At 41.7% G+C, this 21,917-nt stretch overlaps 1 protein-coding gene across 3 annotated transcripts in view; it reads right to left on the bottom strand.

Annotated features, from left to right (window-relative positions):
• The window catches only part of LOC122768501 (potassium voltage-gated channel subfamily B member 1-like), a 33,933-nt gene extending 12,652 nt beyond the window's left edge, over positions 1-21,281 (bottom strand). The window contains exons 1-2 of one of the 3 annotated variants that reach the window (XM_044024552.1): positions 20,932-21,281; positions 18,950-19,602 (exon numbers count right to left, since the gene is read on the bottom strand). In XM_044024552.1, coding sequence (XP_043880487.1) covers positions 18,950-19,504 — 555 coding nt within the window. In that variant the 5' untranslated portion in view covers positions 19,505-19,602; positions 20,932-21,281. Of the gene's footprint in view, positions 1-18,949; positions 20,297-20,931 lie in introns of those variants that run through there. The other 2 variants (XM_044024554.1, XM_044024553.1) reach the window with 2 other exon arrangements.
• Between the last annotated feature and the right edge of the window lie 636 nt (positions 21,282-21,917).

The raw sequence follows: 21,917 nt of genomic DNA, 5'->3' as shown, positions 1-21,917 counted from the left end.
TCTCTGCATTTGCTTTAACGACGCTCTCAGAGCTGAAATTCCATTCCTTGGAGCGAGTGACCTCAGCAGTGGCAGACAAACATCTCACCTCTCTGTGTGCCTGTGAAGCTGCTAATGCATCACATGATCCCACCTGGTCCCAGTGCGACAGGGCCACTGCTCAGGGTAACCATGACAACAAATTTACCAGATTGCAATTATAGAAAGTGCTGCGCTCGTGAACGTCTGACAAAATCTATTTTCTTTGTCCAGCATCACCACCCTCTTCTTCTCCTTCACCATACGTGTGTGTGTGTTCATGTTCTTGAGTGTGCAGATATTACTCTTTAAGATGTGGATGAATAACAAATATTCATATATATATATATATATATATATAACTCTGTCTGATACATATAAAAAGGGATCTGTGATGTGGAAATTGAATATACAGGAAAAGAAAAGATTTATTTAGCTTATTTTAACCATAAAAAGGGCCAGAAAATGCGTGTTTAATGCGTGTTAAAACAATTAAAAAACATCAGATTTTGAAATGTGAACAGTATAAAACATATTTAAAATACGCTCTGTGTTAAAGGGTTAAAAGCATGTTATTGCAGATACTTGCACCTCCAGTTTCCTCCACCTTATGTTGTTTATCTTTGTAAATAAAAGTGTCCCAAAGTTCCTTTATTCATTATCCTGTGTGTCACCAACTGTACTATGAGCTGAGTGTCTAAATAATTATACTCTCACCAGTAGTCTACACCAGTAACACAGATGATACGTGCGACGCGTCTATTTTTACTCTGTAGAAACATCAGCTTTGGGAAGACTGGGAACACTGAACCTGCACCATCACAAACTCTGCTACACCAGTGTCTGACAACTGCATGTCTCTGTGTCTCTGTGTCTCTGTGTCCTGCTCGTTTCTGTCCAGCGGTAAATACTGACTCACGACTCAAATGCATGAAGCAAAACTCTTTACTCGGTCCAGAATGGAACGGTCAGTACAGGGAATCAAAGAAATCTGAGAGGCTGAAGGACCATAGTGAAGTGAGTAATTAAACACACAGTGAAACGGCGTGTAATCAACACAAGAGGTGAAGTCATGGGCGAATGGACCTTAGTGGTGCAGTGAGGCCAGAGATTCATAATTTAGAGGAAAAGAAACGTTTGTAGTGCAGCCGAGATGTCGAGTACACAACGACACCTGAGGCCAACGGGAGAGAAGGAAGGAAACAACAGACAAAATAAAGTGCTGTGACAGAGTTGTGTAGCGTTTCACACACATTAACCCAGTGCATGAACCATCGAGGAAGAGAAGAGTGTGTTGTGAGAAGAGCTCGTCTGATGTGCAACGACCACCATTAATCCCTGACGCACTAAACCTGCCCCAACCTTCAAAACGTGGGCGACCACAAGGCGATTTTCAACGTCTTGATCCTGAGAAAGCACAGACTGGAGACAAGACGCAGGACCACACACTTTCACCTTTAATCAAGCGATTCCAGGGAGGAGATTCCAGGGATTTTTGGATCTCGCAGGAACTCGCGTGATTTACCGTGACTTCAGAATATAAACAGACATGGGGGGGGGGCAGGGGGACTGAGAAACACCGGAAAATCTCATGGCTGAGAAGATGGAATCAACCCGCTACATATGGGCCAGAACACGGCGGCACGCCTCAAAGGTCCACATGTCACCCGTCTGTTCACTGAGCTCCACTGGCTACCGTTAGCCACTCCACCTCAAATTAAAATCACTGATGCTAGCGTACAAAGTGCTTCACAGGTCTGCTCGCAGCTACTTAAATGCTCTCCTAAAGGCTTTTGTTGCCCCTCAACTGCTCCGTTCATCACAGGATTGTGGTCTGGCGGTGCAAACACCCCGCACAAGACAATCCAGACTCTTTTCGTGCGTCGCTCCACGCTGGTGGAATGACCTACCGAGTGCTACCAGAACAGGGAAGTCCTGCTCTTGAAGACCCAGCTCTTCCAAGAGCATCTTCTGTCCTAGCACTTACTTGAACCCTCACTCTCCTGCACTTGGATCCACTTCTGCACTCTCACCCTCTAGTGGATTTTATTCTTATTCTATGTAGTTTATTCCTCTTTTGTAAGTTGACGCTTTCATCCGCAGCAACTCTCTCTCATTGGTTATTGCTGTGTTATCTGCTCACGACCCCCAATCTCTGTTCAGTTGTAAATGTCAAACGTGTTTAATACGTGTTAAAATTGTGCCTGTTAATCCCTCACATTTACAGATAATCTGTTCAAATCAGCCTGTGATCGGGAGGCGCCCACGGTTGTCGGAAGTGCCGGAACGGGACCCAAATCTGTCCAATTATCCAGATTTGTGTGGACACCGTGTCTCACCATTAGATGATGTCACTAATTCTTGCACACAATCCTTTAATCTGTACAACTGATTTGTGATAAAGCTTTAAAGAATAAGACGTCAGAACCAGACTGCATGCAACATTCTGAGTGTCTGTATTTACGTCGACGCGTGAACGCGGCGTGGCCTTTCAGTCGCGGTGGAAAACAAGTGGACAGATCATCGCGTGATACTGAAAAAGCGTGTCGACGGACGACACGTGATGCGAGTGAACCGGGATCTGCAGACGGGATTAACTGTCATAGTATAATGAGAGCGGAGAAAACACAGGCCTCTCTCTCTCTCTCTCTGTTTTCTTCCTCACACATCGTTTCTTTCACATACATGAAGTGACAGACAGCAGCAGAGAGAGCGCGAGCGAACACACAGACAGTCGTCACACTGCAGCACCGCGGTGCACAGCTCAGCTGAGAGTTTCCATGGTGACGTTGGGCTTTTTTGACATTTGCATAACGGATACAGAAAGGCAGGGGAATGTGCCATCATCCTGAAGCACACAGGGGAAAACTACTGAGTTTGGGTTAAAGCCCTGGCACACTTTTGTGCAAAACACGTGTGGAACGTGTGCAAACGGAAGTTCCGCCCCGCGAGTAGGTGGAGTATAAGGTGAGCGGGGAGTATTAAGCCCCGGTCTGTGATATTTGACGCCAAATGCGTCGTGCACTGCGGCGCGTGTGGAAGTGTACCAGGTGAAAGTGTCAGCAGCTGGCACTAATCCCACATCCCACATCAACAGTAGCAGACGGCTCAGTTTATATACGGTCGCTGTATAAAGTGTGTGTGTGTGTGTGTGTGTGTGTGGGGACAATAGTCATGATTTGCAAGTGGAAGAAAACTCTAAATTGTGAAAGGATGTGTTTAACGCTGCTGAGACACCAGGCACAGAGAAAGACTCACAATGCTCATAATTCCCAGTTTCCCTGACATGAACAAACAAAAACACCAAACACATGTCACACTGGAGGCTGACGCTTCACACACTTCCTGTATCCATCCAGCCTGCTGTAAACGGGCCGACAGTCAAGCATGCGGCCGCAGCCAATCGCTGCCATACATGGAGATTCTGACCCACGATGAACTGCTCTGTGCACGTTCTCATCAGACCAACAGTTTCAGCACATGTGCTGGTAATTTACCACCAGTACTGACCGGGTTCAGCTCATCCAACCCGGCTCCGGTTTGGTTGGTTTTCCACTACAATGTGGGCGGAGCCATCACAGCACGGCTGCATGAAACTGCCGTGACACACACACACACACACAAACGAGTGACTCGTGACTTTGTAAAGCAGTTGTTTTCAGTGTCACTGAATCATTAGAACCACGTTTTGTTTGGCACTTCCTCCGTGACCCGAGCACGGACTCAACACAGCGGCAGAGGTTGTGATTGGACTCGCTTTCAGCAGTGCTGTCGCTAAACACACCAGACTCAGAGGTTTTAGACATTGTTCACTTTGATTCTTGAACCTCTTCCTCGGCTCAGCTCGCATGGAACCTGGAGCCTGAGCAGGTGCTAAAAAAGTACCAGGTACTATCGCTAATAGAAAAGCAAAATAACCGTGCCGGGCCTCATGGAAAAGCGCTGTCTTGCTCCTCTAATGGACAGTCCAGAGAACTATCAGGGAGGAGTTCTCCTTTCCACTTTTCTGCCTCTTGTGCTGCAGCAGCCAGCGACAGTATTGGTCCATGTATTCAAAAATAAAGAGGCTGCAGCTTTTTCTGACAGTCACACAGAGACAAACTTTTCTCCTCTCTCGGTGATGCAAGAACGTTGACATGCTTGCACCTCGTGGAAGTGTCTACTGTTGTTCTGCTCTAATCCTCTGGATTTTTGATTACTAGGGACTTCATTATTAATTAAGCAAAGGCTGTGTGTGTGTGTGTGTGTGTGTGTGTACTGTAAAACAGTGGCAACTCTGAACCAAGTCTTGAGATTTGTGATTGGTCCAGTGCCGTATTGAGGTTGTGCACAGATGTCACCTGCAGCCAGACTCTGTTTGATACCAGCTTGTCAAACCCTGAGCGCCACACAGAATGATCTATTTTCCAATCTCAGCTGACATAGGCGAAGTCACACCCTGGACAGTAGAGACAAACAACCATCCACTCTGACTCTCACGATCAATTTAGAGTGTTCAATTTACCTCAATAATCCTCAAATCTGCATGTTTTTGGACTGTGGGAGGAAGCCGGCAGAACCAGAGAAACCCACACACACACACACAGGGAGAACATGCAAACTCCACGCAGAAAGGAGCTTGTTCCAACTGGGTCACAAAGCCGGGTCTTCTTACTACAAAGGCAAGAGCGCTAACCACTACACCAACGTGTGTCCCACCGGTTCAATCAGTAAATTAAATTATCCATGCAGGCAGCAGACATATCAGTTCTATAATCACTCTCTCCTCAGGTTTACTCAAAGCACATGCGTACAGTTCGACTTCCGTGCCAGGTGAGTCTGTGTCCTCCGTCCTCGGAGGGCGGGAATCACAGATATGTTAAAACCAGGGTGTCCAGTTTCCCACAGATCACTAACCTTTTCAATTTACATGGCGCTGCTCAGTTTACATTAGGACCCTGTACTCTCCGCTTCCTCCTCCTCACTGGGAGACAGACACTGTCTGGTGGAGTATGAGGGACGCATGAGGCAGCCGGACGGTGAATTACCAGTAATTACTGGCTTTGCATGCGTGCATGTGACTGCGTGTGCAGGAGAAGTTCTTTAAAGGAGAAGTTCTTACATCGGAATGGATGGAGAGTGGTGTGCTGTTTCCACGGCTGATATTAATAGCACTTAGAGTCTATTATCTGTCCATATACCCTTCAACCTGTGACCCACGCCTCCTCTCCTCTCCTCTCCTCTCCCTCTCCTAAATGCTGCATCTCCGTGGCCTATATATCACACCAGACAAAGGTAAGGCGATGTTTGTATAGGGAGAGGAAATGAGAGCAGCGAGTGAGTATAGGCTGAGGAAGCGATGACAGTAAACTGGGGGGGAAACAGTGACTCCTGGGACTAAGACTGTCAAGATATTAATGGGACAGTGGAAGTGAAACTCACTCTGCGCTAGAGTTACACAATGTGGACAAGATTTAAATTTAAAAACAAGAACACTGGAATATCCCGGGAGCAGTCGTAGGTTTCGGGTGCAGAGAGTCAAGTACAACAAAGGTGATCCATCCATCGTCTCATGTAGCTCATGAACACATGAAAACAACACCATCTCATACTCTGGATGCAAACACTGCAGGGAAATGCCATTTAATCCTCTATCACGGCGCAATAAACACACATAATTAAAGCAGACTTTCTCTTTAACGTATAAGATCATTGCTGCGTGGCTGACCCCATTTGCATCATACTACACAGCTGATTGGCAGCAGAACCAAGACTTGCTTTACTTCTCCAACACATAAAAAAACAAAAAGACAATGGGGAAAAAAGGGAAAGTATGTCCTTTATATTCAGTTTTAAATAGAAGACCCAGAAAAGTTTCTCTCTTGCACATAAAGTCTAAATCTCTGTCTCATTCACACTCACTCGGAGACCCATATAGTTTGAATACAAATTTAAAAATGTTTAAATCTGTTAAAAACAGAGAGAATGGGATATAATTGTGATACACTGGACCTTTAATGGTCTTTAAATAATCTCTTCACTCTGTCCCACCAGAGACTTTGGGGATTTCTCCTGAGTTCTTTTTATTCTGTGCCATGAAGTGTAAATGAAACACAGATTAAAGTAATTACACAAGTTGTTCAGCAACAAACAAGCACAAACAAGCCACTGTTCTTCTGTACACAGGAGGATCCCGCTGACTTATACTGACTGTAGGAGTGAGTTTTAAAGAAATACACAAACTCATGTACTTCACAAGAAACAAATTAGATCATAACAACAAAGAAAATAAGTGTGTTGCACAAAATATATGGAAATGACTCTACTTTACATAGAAATATCACTGTATGTTGCCAGACTGACTGAAACTTCCTACCACACCTGCTGCTCTCACATCAACCTGTTTTACACTAAATTATATACATTTTTATTCAAACATTTTTTTAAAATGTTTTCAACCAACATCAGTCCTTTCAGCCCTGTATCAAATATTAATGATTAATTGAAGTTTTTGTCATGAAGCACCTTCATTTTATGAACACAATAAAGGAATTATTATAAAAGACTTCATACAAACTGGATTATTTTTGGTTTGATTGTTGCAGCCTGGTATATGTGAAAGATTAGCAGCAACTTTTGTTTTTATGCATTATAATTTTTATTTATTTATCATAAAATACTCACGTTAACACACCTAGAAATTATATAAATAAATGTGTATTTTTTTTTAAATGTTTTAATCCACCATCAATCCTCATCATACATATCAAATATTAATGCATTTTTAAAGTTTTTAACCCTTAAAGTGCCAAAAAATAGTGAATTGAATGGGTTTCAATTAGGACATATTTGGGCATAAAGTGTGTTAGTGTGAGTATTTTAGTTCACGTTGTTTACAAATGGACTAAAAATTGAAAATACATGAAAAAAAATTGAGAACACAACCTGGCATCAATTTTGAACAATATACATGAAAAAAAGAAAAAATATTCTAGAAATGAGAAGCCAAAAACGCAACACAAATGTGTCTAAGTGACGTGTTTAAGGGTTAAACACTAAACTGACTCCCCCACCCTCTCCTGTCCTTGTGCCACACCTTCTGATGATTTAGAAGAAAGACACACCTGTGGTTGACTGTTGGGTAAGTTAAATTAGATTACTGCCAATGTGCTTAATCACAAACAAGCTAATAAATTACAATATCTGTGTGTGTGTGTGTGTGTGTGTGTGTGTGTGTGTGTGTGAGCTTCATGAATGGAAAAAATAACAATCTGGGAAAAACATGTTTGAAAGAGACTGGATGGTGAAATGTGCAAGCACCTGTGTTTGTGCATGTATATATGTATACATACATATATATATATATATATATATATACAGTATATATGTGGCAGGTTTATTTATAGAAACCTCTTGGGAGAGGAATGCCATTACTGCACTAAGGAAGACAATCTGGTGGTGTGGCGCTGTATGTCACACCGAGGCGGCGTCATCACTCCTCGCAGGCTGTGTCTCATTAGGACGAGCAACACTCTGTGTAATATTAACAACCACACCTCTTCTTCCTCCTGTCCTGTCATTGTGCAAACCACATAGATATAATATAAAAACAACACAAATCCTCAGAGCATGGTGGCTGTTGAAAATCCCCTCGTAGCCTCTTTATTAAAGTACACTAGACACCAGAGGTGGAGAGTACCGAAACATTCTACTTTAAGAACTTAAGTACAAGTAAAAGTACTGGTCTGAAAATGTACTCAAGTTAAAGTAAAAAAAAGAGTAAAGGTTACTTAGTTACTTTTTTTTAACAAGCTTGTGTCGTGCAAAGAGGACAAGGGAACACAAATCTCTTAGTTGCTAATTAAAGGCAAACCTGACAAAATAAAATATGTAAACTCATAATATGGGTCAAAATGGGTCAAAGGTCACTCACTCAGGGACCTTAATTGGCGCCAATTCGCCTGTCCTCATCATTCACCTGTCCTCATCATTCACCTGTCCTCATCATTCACCTGTCCTCATCATGTCCTCACTTTCACCTGTCCTTATCATTCACCTGTCCTCGTCATTCACCTGTCCTCATCGTTCACATGTCTTCACACATACAAGGCCACATATAGAGACAAACAACCATCCACTCTCACATCTACGGTCAATTTAGAGTATCCAGTTGAGCTAATCCCCAAATCTGCATGTTTTTGGACTGTGGGAGGAAACTGGAGAAGCCGGAGAAAACCCACGCACACACGGGGAGAACATGCAAACTCCATGCAGAAAGACCCTCGCTCTGACCGTGTCGCGACCCCACTTTTCTTTGCTGCAGAGCCAAGAGTGCTAACCACGTGTGATTGGCTGCTAACATTCAGAAGCAGTTTGAACAGAATTTGAAAAACAAACAAAAAAAAGAATAATCATAGTCTTGGTTTATTGTACTCTCTTTGGAATTGATTGGTTGGTTAGAATGAGTCTTTGTGTTCCATTAGAATTAAAGGGAGTGGGCGGATACATTGATCCAGATTCTCCCTTGAGAAGGTTACACACAAAGCAAAGAGAAGAACCTCCTCTCCCCTCCTGTGCAGGACTAATCTATGACAATCATTAGAGGTGGGTGCACAAAAACCTCTCAAACCAAACCTCATGCCCTGAGGGCTGCTGCATTATCTGAGCGCAGGGACTGCCTTGCCTCATGGAACCAGGCATTACATATTCCATATACTGTATATAGCGTTAGTGTTGGACCGACATGAACTCCACTTCCTCGCGCTGCAGGGAATAATACTTCTTTCAAACGGACGCGAGGCTTTCCTCTCACTCGGGCCTGAACACGAGCAAAGTAAAATGAGAAGGCGCACATGACATCACTGCTGTTTGCTTTGTGTCCGCGCTCTGTTTGCTCAAGAGCAGCGGCAGCTGAATGAAATGTGTCAGGCGAACAATGCACCTCCCATCTGCCTCGATTCCTGCTGACATTTTATTTCACTCGCACAATGGGCGGGTTTATTCATTATTGACACACCTTTCTTTGGCGCAGCTTCTCTCTCAGGTGCACGGACTCACTGGAGAGTGAACTCATTTGCTTGTAAACAATCTACAGTTAACGTGTCAGCGGGCATGAGAATGATGCAAGGTGATATGTGCTCGACACGCCCGTAACCTGAAGCATTCTTTAATCCAGTCTGGCCTCCGTGACAGACGTGATGCCCCACAGTGAGTGACTGACGGTGATCTTAGACCTTTAATTGCACACTCTTGTGGACTGTTTGTCAATGGAGCTTTCAGGTGCTGGGTTCTGTATCAGGTTCAGGTAATTACAGTTCCTCAGTGTGACAGCAGCTGTGAATTTAATCCGAGACAATGTTGTGTTCGAACCTCTTCAGGTTTGTCAGACAATGACCATTGTGTGGTTGGAAAACTGTTTTTTTTTGCTGCCTCATGTATTGTAAAATGGTCTTTTCAGAAAACCTCCTGACGGAGCAGAAATGCTCGACAATAAGCTCACGGACTGAGACGGACACAGACAGGCTGAGTTGAATTTGTGTCCTGAACCGTATTATCGGCCACCGTGTGTCATGTGACCAACCTCATCTCAAATAAGAAGCATGAGTGGGATTATTCAGAGCACACACACACTCTGCTCACCATCATAGTGATTACAGTATATTAAGATTAAACCATGTTTTAGTTTTCCTACATTTTCCTTACACAAGCCGCCGTGACTGAGGGAGCGTTTGTGCGTATACAGCAGCAGCGCAGGGGCGGGTGGGAAGTGTTTAGCAAACTGCAGAGCGACCATGATTTGTCTGAGCATTAGAGCAATCGAGGTTATTATAGTTAACGTAAACCAACAAAACAACGGAAACTAAAATTGAAAAAAACATTTTCGTTAACTGAAATAAAAAAAATAAAAAAATAGAGTTTTACATTAAACTAACTGAAACTGAATTGTTAGTTTGTTTATAAAATGTGCTTCGTTTTCGTCTTTGTACATTCATTTCATACATAATCTTTCATATCTGGGTTCATATGAAGTGTGTTTTATTTGAGACTGAGAACTAACACTAAAACTAATCAGAACTAGACTAAAACTAAGCATTTACAAAAATAAAAACTAATAAAACCTCGCAAACTTGCTCTAAAAAGAATGAAAACTAACTCACTTTAAAAACACAAAGTCAAAACGAAATAAAAACTAAAACTAATGAAAAATCCCAAAGTATTAGAGACACATTACAGAGAGTCATGTGGAGCTTGTGTGTTTATGTGTCTGCTTGTGTTTACATTTAAACGTTACACACTACAGTTTCAAAGAGGTGATGCGGACACGGATGACGCACAGTAGCGCTCGCTGCTTTACTCACTGCTCTATTATCAGTCAGCGATGATGAAATACGTCAGCGTTCGGATTCAAGTGTCTAACTCTCCAGAAACTTCCAGTGACCACACACACACTCACCACTCTACAGTGAGTGATGCTCTCTCCACTTTCTGACAGGCTTCTTTGAATAATGAATGAGCTTCTGCGGTAAAGTAGCCATGTCTTTATCTCCCCTGTGAGTGAACTCTGACCCCTTTTAAATGTCAGTGTCAGTGAAGGCCTCCACACAGCCACACACCTCACAGTGAGAGAAGTCACTAAAAATAAAGCATTTATCGCTCTGTCAGACACAGTGTGTGTGTGTGTGTGTGTGTGTGTGCACATGTGTAATATGATTATTGGCCCAGCTGACAGGTTTGATGAGCTAATGTCGCATATTAGATCGCCATGGAAACCATGGTGTGTGTGCGCTTGAACTTTAGAGCGTAACCGCAGAGAAACTATAGGAAAAATACATTTGGTGTTTTTATGTAATTCCTTATGGGAGCGACAGAGATCCTACACTGCAGCTTTAACACTCATGGTAACTCCTTGTGTTTATAGGTCACATATTCAGGCTTTAAAAATGCGCGTTTTATCCGTCTCCTTATGTGTTGTTGAGTCAAAGTTATTTTTAGTCGTGATATAAAGTAGTGATAATTGTGCAGAAGTCACAATATATACAAACAAGCCACTTGAACATTTTGTGTTTTTATATAGCTGGTGAAAATGATTATTATATATTTTTTGCATCAGATTGCTGTAAAAAAGTATATAACACTGTGACACTGTGTATTGCACATTCTTATAGCCTGTGTACGTTTAAACAGATTTGGACTGGTGAGCCCATTTTTATTCTGGTGAAATTGATGTGTTTTCATGATATGTAAATTTCCATCGGCTCAAATCTCCGCACCAGAATGTGATAAATGCACTGTCAACTCATGTTATCTCAGATATATTATGTGCCTCACGGGTCATACTGTATTTTGCGTGCGAGCAGCAATATTAGTCGTGAATTTCATGTTTTTCCTGTTTCACTACAAAACCAAACCAATATACATTCAACTAATATAATAATATATACTGTACGTACTAAAAGATTTTCTTATCCTCTCCTTCACCAAACTCACTCTCGAGGCAGTATTTTTTTGTTCTTTCACTGAAAAAGTCTCAAACTTATTGCCATATGTGGCTGAGCAGAGACGCTGGGATTCTCACACTGAAAAGGTGCTGCCAGGGAGAGCAGTGAGAGTAAAGTAAACATGAGAAAAAAGGTGGACCAAGGGAATAAAACCTGAAATATACTGTATGTTTGGAGGAGTTGACAGGAGTCTAGTGTTAGTTTAGCTGTGGTTCTTTACATATGTAGTTATTTGTAGGAAGATTGATGGACAGAAAGGTAGATATTATGATTTAACCCTTAGAACACAGAGCTAAATAATCATAACATGTATTATATAATATAATTAAGCACTTCCATGAAGCACAGGAAATACATCCTGCTTTCAGAAAATAGTTTTTATTGGTAAATTCTTCTTAATGTTTTCTGATAGAAATGTAAATGATGTTGCTCCAGTCCCCGTGCACCAGTGCATTTCATCAGAATCTCAACAGACTGGATGAGCCGTGCCACATTTTTCATTAGGAGAAAACATGATGAATGTAAAATGGACAGTCTTATTGGAGTGTAAATCTTTTGAAGTCTCTGAGAAATCACTTTAAATGCTGAGCCAGATGGATTTGTGGAAAAACGCTCTATAACCGTTACACGAAACAATTTAATCCTCGTGTGTGCTGCTCTTCACAGATGGGCAGATTTTCCTCTATTGATTAGTTGCCTCTCTGAAGGGACACGCCGCTTCCTGGGGTGCGTTTCCATTCACATGTTGCACGCTCGCTGATCAAACAGCATCAAAGGCTTGTTTTAAATCCATAATGCTAATGTTTCTGTCTCAGTTTGGGGAGGCGGTGTCTTATCAGAGTCTGTGCGGTTGCCTTTGTACAATGTGAAGCAGCAAAAATGATGAAATATGAAACTAACGACTGAAAGACTTTTGCTTGTCCAGCCAAAGCTGTGTGGCTGTAACTAAGGAATCCATGTACAGTATATACTGCAGTACTGTACTTCTAGACCCACTGATACGAGTTTTAAAATGAAATGTTAATGTTTATATAAGGTTTTATGTGATATGAAGATTGTTATTTTACTGCAAAGGACCATCAGCAGTGTTAATATGTCAAGTTAGCAACTGTGTTTAGCTATCGTCGACGTGACAGTTCATTATTTCCGGTTTAACCGGAAGTTTGTGTTTTATGCAACTTAACAGCGGAAAAGTTAGAAGAAAGCGGTGACAGAGAATAAATAGATCACGCATTTAGCAGATAACAGTTAACAGAGTATTAGCACCAGTCAGGAGTGGCAATAAGGTAAATATTGTTTTGTGTCTTTTATTTAATGGCTAGCTATTTGCACTTTTGTGTCTCCTAGCTTACTCAGTGGTGCTATTAGCCACGGAAATGCTAATGTTCGGGTTTTTCTGTCTAATGTTTTTGTCGAGCTGTGACGCTGGTCTTTCAAGTTCAGTACTATAAAACAAGTAGTAAATATTTGTATCCTCAACAGTAATTTGTACAATGAATGCTTACATGGTGACTGGGTTATTTGTTTGTCATAATCAGGGGGTTGAGTTTAACCCTTAGAACACTATGGTTCAATATACAGTATATACAGAGGCTATAAGAATGTGCTTTGTAGAGTGTCTTGTATCCTTTTTTTGAAAACAACCTAGGCAATCTAATAATAAAAAAAAAATCCTCCCACTTATATAAACACACCTGAGCAAAAAGTACTCCAAATGTTTAAAATCGGATTGAATTTGTGAAATTTTGGAAACACATCACAGTCCAACAACTGCTTCAGAGGTGAGAATCTGCCTCATTAGGACCAGGTTTTGCTCTGTATGAGGACTACTGGTCCTGAAAAACACAGCACACACACAAGGGCAAGTAATAAAAGGAATGGGGAGTGGAGTGAAGACTGACGCAGGGGAATCTATGCACTGTAAATAACAACACAGACCATAAAATCATAGCTAATGCACTGCCACATCCTCCTATACTGCACTCCCTGCAACATCACTGTACTGTATTAGCATGAGTGACTGTACTCTGTCCTCAGGAGGAAGTCACACAAACACTCTTCCTCTCTAATGGCTGCTCAGGCTGTGTCCTCACTCAGCCCAAACATTCTTAACCCTTAGTGCTCACGTGGCATGGAGCTTTGGTAAATTGCTGTGGGAATAATACACAACTCCTTATATGGACATCCTGGGTGTGTGTGTTTATAGGTCATATATCCAGGCTTTCTTCTTACATGTTGATGAGTCAAAGTTATGATTCATTTGTATTGCATTTTTAATTTAAAAAAAAGGATATACACTCATAGATACATAGACACTCTATATTGAGTATACAGTTAAAATTCTGTATATTTTAAACCTTTAACACTGAGCGTCATTACAGTAATTTCACTTGCGCTGTTGCAGGAAGCCGGTGAATCAGTGTCTTTGTCACCAGAGAGGAGAGAGTTGGAAAAATGCCTGTACATAGTTTCCATTGTTTTGGCCTGTTTTTGGACATTGAGACAAAAAGTCAAACAAATGCTATTTTAAATATGTTTTATACTGTTCACATGTCGAAATCTGATGTTTTTTATGGTTTTCTTCATTTTAAATTGTTAAAACACTATTTTAACACACATTAAATTGAAAATAACAACCAGATATTGACAGTTATTCTTGAAAAATGGGCAAAAACACTTACTCTGAACATTTTCTGGCCATTTTCTGGTTAAAATAAGCAAAAAAAGAAAGTCCAGAAGCTACATTTTGAGGCTTAGATGTACAAGGGTTAAGTTTTGAATTGTGGTCAAGTTAAGGTTAGTTCTGGTTCACACTGCACTTGGTGCGTTGCAGCGTGTTTTTCTTCATATTAAATTGTTAATAGACTATTTTAACGTGCAGTAAATTGCAACTAACTGCCAGATATTGACAATTAAAATACGCAAACATTTTTAGGCTTAGGTGTTAAAGGGTTGAGCCAAAGTGCTCTGTGTTCTATGGGTTAATGATTTCCTCACACTCTCAGTAAAAACCAGGTCAGGTCCGCCTCTCAGGCCGCACACAGTGAATGTGCAGCGAGTGAACAGGACACAGTGGATCTCAGACTCTTCACAAGCAACAAAGCAAAGTGCTCACAGAAAAATCAACAGGGCAAATCTGATGGTGTGGTAAGAGGCACAGCTAACGGCCTCCAGTCACGGCTGTCTCACTGAGACGAGACGTTTCCATGCAATTAGTCCAAAGAGCCTCTGCCAAGGCAAAGCAGCGATGTGCCACTTTCTACAGCTGAGTGTCCAAAAGCTTCAGTGAATACAGAGGTATAGAGAGTTGATTATTGCATTACTGCACATAGTCTGGCTTCATTCACCGGCCGCTTACTTAAAGGCCAACATGGCCATTCAGCAAATTCAGCGTGTGCTCTTCTGTATCAATCGCCGCTGATCTTTTATTGATGCGATGATTACCTGCAGCTTTTTCCTGTGTTTCCTGGAGTGTCCATATTGTTGAGCTAAATAATTTAGTGAACAAGCCCACAGTGGAAACGCACAGACTCAAGTGGGTTTGAAATTATCCAGCAACACCCTCAATGCATGGTGTGTCCTTCACTGCTGCTCTGACATGAAAGATGACTTGCTGCTGCTCGAGAGACGAGCACTGGTGCCAGCGTGTATTTTTGGGGAAGGTTATAACTCCACAACGTCCAGAATGAGGTGACGCGTGGAGCTATAGATACTCCGTGTCACACCTTCTCTCCGAGCATCATTAACGCGCAATTAAAGTTTCATCAGCGCTGAAATATAAATGAGGCGGAATATGTTTTTGGGGAACAAGCGTTCTCACAGATGCGATGCTTTAATTAAACTTCAGAAGCAGGCTCCCATTTAACATCAGTCTGACATTTCTACTCTTCTCTATGTCATGCGCGGGGAAAATAAACAGTGTGGGGATTTGTCAAACAAAGCCTGACTCCCTCCCCTTCTCTTTCATTCCGGGATTCTTTTCTCTCTTAATTGTACACAGAGCTCCAGTGTTTGCGTGCTAGAATGGCCACGGCAGAAGGCCATGAATCGTGCTCCGCCGTCTCTGTTTTGACTGTGTATTCAAGTTCAATGGCACAAGTGCAGAGGAGCAGAGATGAATGTAAATAAATATTAATATCATAAATATGACTAAAATGTTGCTGCGCCAGCATAAATTAACTTATGTAAGTGCAGTGAGGAGCAGCTGAGCTGAGTAATTGTTTACATTCAAAAATAACTCAATTGTATGAAATCAGTTAAGCACTTTTGTAACATTTTACATACAGTAATTTGGTTGTATTTTCATTTTAATCACCTTGCAATGACATCGTCCACTTTACTGTTTCTGCTCTAACTTCCAAGGGGGAGAAAACCCATGAAAGGAATTATTAAGCACTACTAGTGAACCAGTGTGTTGCCTTTTGTTTTTTTTCCATTTTACTGTGTGTATTTGTCACTAATGGATGCACAGTCTGTGTGAGAGCTGCTGCTGCAGCACAGCTACAATTCCCACGATGCCACGTTGCTTCCTGACGTCTGAAAACGAGGTCTTTTGTTATTGTTTTGATTGAGAGACCACCGAGCTGCAGAAATCACATACTGTGCATTTAAGTGGTCTGTATTTATATAGCACTTTTCGAGTTTTAACACAGATGCACCCATGGTAAATTTGCCATGGGAATAATACGCAACTCCTTAATTGGACATGAAAAAGTCTTCTTATGTGTTGTTGAGTCAAAGTTATGATTCATTTTATATTGCATTTTTAGTTGTGATGTAAGTAGCAATAATTGTGCAGAAGTCACCAAATTAGACCGTTTTTCTTTTCTTTTTGTTCATAAAAACGAGCCATTTTTTTGGTTCATCAGATTGCAGAGGTTGTGCTGAAAAAAAGGGATAGAATACACTCTGTATTGCACATTTACACATTTTTTCGCCTCTGTATATACTGTATGTAGTATGTAGTAATGTGGTCTAAGGGTTAATGACCACTCAAAACTGCTTCACACTGCAGTTTTGCCATTCACATTTTTTTTTCTCATTTTTCTTCTTCTAATACTAACTAGTGTGTCATCAGAGCTGTGAGCTGTCACACTATTCATTTACTTCTAACAGTAACTAACAGAAAAAATGATGAAGGTGATTGTGAAGGTTTTTTAAATCACTCTCCTCATAAACTGTTGCATCTGCTCATTTATGGTAGAATGAGCGACTCACTGTCACCATATCCAGAACAGAGATATAGATAAAGCTTTTTCAAACAACTCGTGGACTTGAGGAGTGTGTAATTAAGTCAATGAGACGGAATATTTAAGAGAAAAACAATAAAGTGCCTCACTTACTCAGAGTCAGCGAGGAATAGATGAGTTGAATAAGTTATGAAGGACTCCCCACTGAAGGAGGCGTTGTTTTTGTGAACTGCAGTTTGCTTTGAGTTGAATATTAACCCATTTGCAAAGTTAGTTCATTAAGAAAAATGACGATGTATCCATTGATTCAGCAAAGTGAAGTATTTCATGTTCCTGGATGTGTGAGCCGTGAGCCTGTTAATGAGCTGGATGATTGAATAGAGCAGTGGACAGTCCAAAAACAGAGTGCATAGGAAGAAATGGATTCAAGTCAAACCATAGGTGTCGCACTCCTTAACCCTCTCTGACGTGTGCCGCGATGAAAAACAAACATTCATTTACTCCAGGGAGACTTGTGTTGCAGACAGTAACAAGCTCGGGGAAAACTGATCTGACAGAGAGAGACAGTGAAGACTGTCATGGATTTACACTGAAAAAGAAATATTTTCATTCACGCACAGCTGCTGTCTAATCCTTTCCTCTCTGGAAAGGTACGCACGCCTTAACTCAAAAAGAGTAGTTTTCCCAAAGTCGTACTTTGTTCTGATCGCTGATGACTCAGCAAAACATCAGCGGAAAAGTTCTGACATTCACCTCTGGGTGAATCTCCTTCCTCCTCCCCCTCCTTTACTCCTGCTGCTGAAAGTGACAGATTAAAAGCATGGCTTCTAGCTAAAATAAAAGTCAAGCATCAGATCGAGACAGGCTAAAAAGAAAGATAAACTGAGTTTCTCGTGTTGTTCTCTTGTTTTTGTTTCAGTCAGACTCCATGAATTTCAAACCTTAACCCTTTAACACATGAGCCTCAAAATGTCAGTCTGGACTTTTGTTGTTGTTGCTTAATTTAATCATAAAAGGGCCAGACAATGTCCCATTTTTCCAGATTAGCTTTCAATATCTGGCAGTTGTTTACAATTTACTGCATGTTAAAATGGTGTTTGAACAATTTAAAATGAAGGAAAAACAAAAAGTTTAGAAACAACACGGTAGTTGCACATGAACACCAGATTTTGCATGTTAAATTTGAAATGTGAACAGTATAAAACATATTTAGAGTAGCATTTGTTTGAGTTTTTGTCTCAATGTCCGAAAACAGGCCAAAAAACGGAAACTATGTAAAGTTGTTTTCTCCCCATGATTATTGTCGTCATATTCATTTGTATTGCATATTAAGTTGTGTGATACTATTCTAGAATGGAGTTTATGATCACGTGTTGTTATTGCTGTGCTGCCGCTCGACTTTTCTCTTGCGAGAAAAAGCGCGGCCACATCAGTCAGAGCCGGTCTTAGCTTCCCTCCACTGGCTCCCGGTCTGTTTCTGTATCGATTTTAAACTTTGATTAATGGAGCCCTCAATGGTCTGGCCCCTCGTCACCACACCCCAACCAGAGCCTTAAGGTCCTCTGACCAACTGCTGCTGAAGGTTCCTAAAAACCAGACTTAAGTCTAGAGGTGATGGGGTCTTTTTGAGACCCTCTCAGACCCTATAGGGCACAGGCGTCAAACTCAAGGCAAATTCGGCCCGCGACACAATCGGCTACGTCTTTCCATCTTTGTTTTCTGTGACTGATTAGTACCAAGTTACCCTGCCAGTAAAATATATAAACAAATGAAATGTGGACTTTGAAAACGCAGAGCCGGATCCAGAGGGGGGGTTATTTGTATTTGGCTTCCTCTCCATCTTGGCCAAACAGGACTGTTTGTGCTGTTCTACTGAGGAGAAGACAATATGATGTCAACCCCCTCTGTTATTGAATTTGACATGATACATGATTTATAAATGAGCAAATGCACATTTTTATGTTTTATTGTTTTTACTGATTACTGTTTTTATTCTCATCTATTTATGTATTTATTTACGTATTTTTGAATTAAACCTGTGCATTGAGATTGTTGAATATGCTAAATATATACTGCATACGGTATATTCTATTGGTTAATTTGTGTGTATACATAGGGGCAATAAGATGAATATATATATTTACATTCTAATTTCTCTCATTTTCTCTTCTTCTATAACTTCCTACTACATCAGTGATGATGAGTGGACCTGTGTAACACGTGTCTAACCCACAGCCCAGGACGTTAACCCATAGGTGACTCTACCTTGGCAGCAAACGATGAGCTTGGCTTCTCCAAGAGGTCCCAGAGTTTCATCCTCTTCTCGGAGCAACACGTGGTGGTAAACTCCTCTCCGTCCCTCTCCCTCATGTTCTCCGCCTCCCTTTTGAGCTCCTCGTTCATCTGCTCCTTCTTCTGGTGATACCTGGCCTGGCAGCAGGACTCCAGGTAGATCTCGTCGATGCCCCAGAAGTCCAGCTCTTGGCTGAAGGACAGGGCGCACATCTCCTCCATCATGTGGAGCTTCCCGGTGCGGTAGAAGTTCAGGATGGAGGTGAAGGCTCCCGGGTGTCTGTCGAAGAAGTACTCGTTGCTATCCAGGCTGTAGTCGTCGCATATCTCCATGATGGAGTCGTGCGTGTTGCAGTCTCTCAGTTTGCCCAGTCTGGTGCGGGGCAGCCTGTCCAGCGTCCTCCACAGGACTTCATGGATGAGGCCCCCGACGTTCAGCCTCACTCGGCGAGAGTGGGTCTTGGTGCGGATGATGTCCACCGTGTCCGGTGGCAGCGCGTTTGTTGAGCGAAATCCTGTTTTGATCATCTTTCCTGAAGTCACGGGGTCGCTTGAGAAGAAGATTAAGAAGACATGACCCTGGAGACGACCACGTCAGGGTCCCAGCACCGTCTCTGTGGCTGAAACTGAGGCAAAGAAAAAAATGTTTAAGAAATGTCTTAAAGTGCAAAATAAAAAAGGTGAAAACAGTGATTATAAATTATATGCGCCATCATTCCGTGTGTACACATAATACAGTCAAGTAGAATCCAATTATTACGTCAGAAATGTGATAATATATTAATAATAGTAAAAATAGTCAGTCAGTTAGTTTCATTCTTAGTAGTAGTTAGCAGTTAGCAATAGTAGTATGGTAACACTTCCCAGTCAGCAGTTAATGTGAGCTTTATTTGGGCTCGAGCAGTATGGGTCCCTGGTGGGTTTGTCCGTAGTTTCCATGGTGGCCCCGCCCTTAAGGGACCTGCATAATTTGCCCACTTCAAGCCCACTTAAGTTCCTACTTAGTAACCAGGAATCCTGGAAAAAGGTGCTAACTAAGAACTACTAGCCCACGTGGACTATATCCACACTGTGAGACAGATATAATAACTATATAATAAATATAAGGAGTCAACTATGGATGGATGCTGTTGTTGTTGTTGGAACAGCACGGCCGTTGTCCTACAGCAGCAATGTCAGGTGGTTTATCCACTCATCAGAGAAGCAAATAGATATTTTAATCAGCTTTAAAGAGGCACAGCCGCTTTTCTTGCTGACCGGGATGAGGGAGAGAGAGAGAGAGAGAGAGGGAGAGAGAAAGGGAGTCCAACTCTCTAAAACCACCAGCAAACCACTTATATATTTATCTGTTACTTTTTTCTCTTCTGTTCATGTGTTCACGTTAAACTGAAGCTACATGTTTATAATAAAAGCACATTTTCTATTCTTTTAATTCGTGCACATGTGTATTTTTTTTGTTGTACGTCACATCTGCTTTGTCAATGGAAACACAATGTTTCCATTGACAATAAAGACTTTTTTGAATTTGAATTTAACAGAAAGATTAATTGCGTGGACTGCACTGATGGTGAGCGCTGTCCGGTGCTGAAACGCTGTCCATCTCTGCCTGCCTGTCTGTCTGTCAGTCACCCTGCAGCCCGGGCTCTGTCGCTGTCCACGGACTCCGGTGCTGAAACGTCTCCCTCAGCTCGTGTGGGACAGCCATCGATCCATGGACTTTGAAGACTATCATGTAGAGTTTTTGACTTTACGGAGCTAAAACCACCGATTATCAACTCATTACTCGTCACATCGCTCATCACGAGAACGTGTTGACTAAGTAAAATAAAAACACTGAATAGTACATTTGGGCATAGATATATCGTGGAGCGGTGTCCGGACACACCAAAGACAGACAGAGAGAAGACACATCCAACACGTCCGATCATGACACGCTGAATAAATGTGATACATACGCGTCTCCCGCGTCTCCAGGTTCACCTCATGGACGCGCAGCAGCAACATAACTTGTTCGGTCCGCGTCAGTCTCCGGTCCGCTGATGGAGGCTCATGATCATGAGCTTCCTACACCGACATGTTGGGAATGTTCAGTGTCCAGCCCCCCCGCGGTGAATCAACAAGTACACACTTCTTCTGAGATGCTCTCGGTTTCTTTCTTCTTCTTCTTCTTCTTCTTCTTCTTCTTCTTCCACCTGCAGTCAGTCAGTGTGTGTGTGTGTGTGAGTGGATGCGTGCTGGCCTGAGTCTGAGCCTGTGAGTGTGAGTGTGAGCGGGATCCTGGAGGAGCTGATTTCACTGAGGCTCCTCGAGCTGCAGCCTGTGTGGGTTTAACCCTCACAGAGCCGCACAGCTCTCAACAGCACCCACTGCATCACAGGAATCCATTCCAATCCATTTCAAATGTTACTGTAATTCATGCAAATCTGTTTTAAAAGTGCTCAATAAACACTCATAAGCAACATGACCGAAGGAAACATCTGTGAATGTCTCTGCAACACTACAAATATCAGATGTGTCCTAAATAAATCCTCTGAGTGCTTATTAAACTGGGAAATACTTTGTCTAAAGATGTTCTATATTTTAGTTTTGACAGTTCTATCTGTAATAATCTCATATAGATGATATTATAGTTGCCGTTAATAGCCTTCTATATTTCTAATATGTTAATAAGATAATATAGATCATTATTTATGAAGAGTCCATATTTGTAATATGTTAATAATATCATATGGACAACAATTCATCATTATATCAGCTGTGAATATCCTACACCTAATAAAAGATAGATATTGGGGTCAAAGACAGAACATAATACAGTTCAAGGGGTCGGATTAAATAAGTTTTTACCCCTTTTCGAGTGTGAAATATGGTCCTTTTTTCTCCCTTTGTAACATCCTGAGTATTCTTGTGTTCTGTTTCCCATTTTATTTTGAAACAATTA

This window comes from Solea senegalensis, linkage group LG4 (assembly GCF_019176455.1).
Source record: "Solea senegalensis isolate Sse05_10M linkage group LG4, IFAPA_SoseM_1, whole genome shotgun sequence".
NCBI lineage: Eukaryota > Metazoa > Chordata > Actinopteri > Pleuronectiformes > Soleidae > Solea > Solea senegalensis.
Note: the sequence above shows the minus strand (reverse complement) of the source record. Positions and strands in the feature narration are given on the sequence as shown.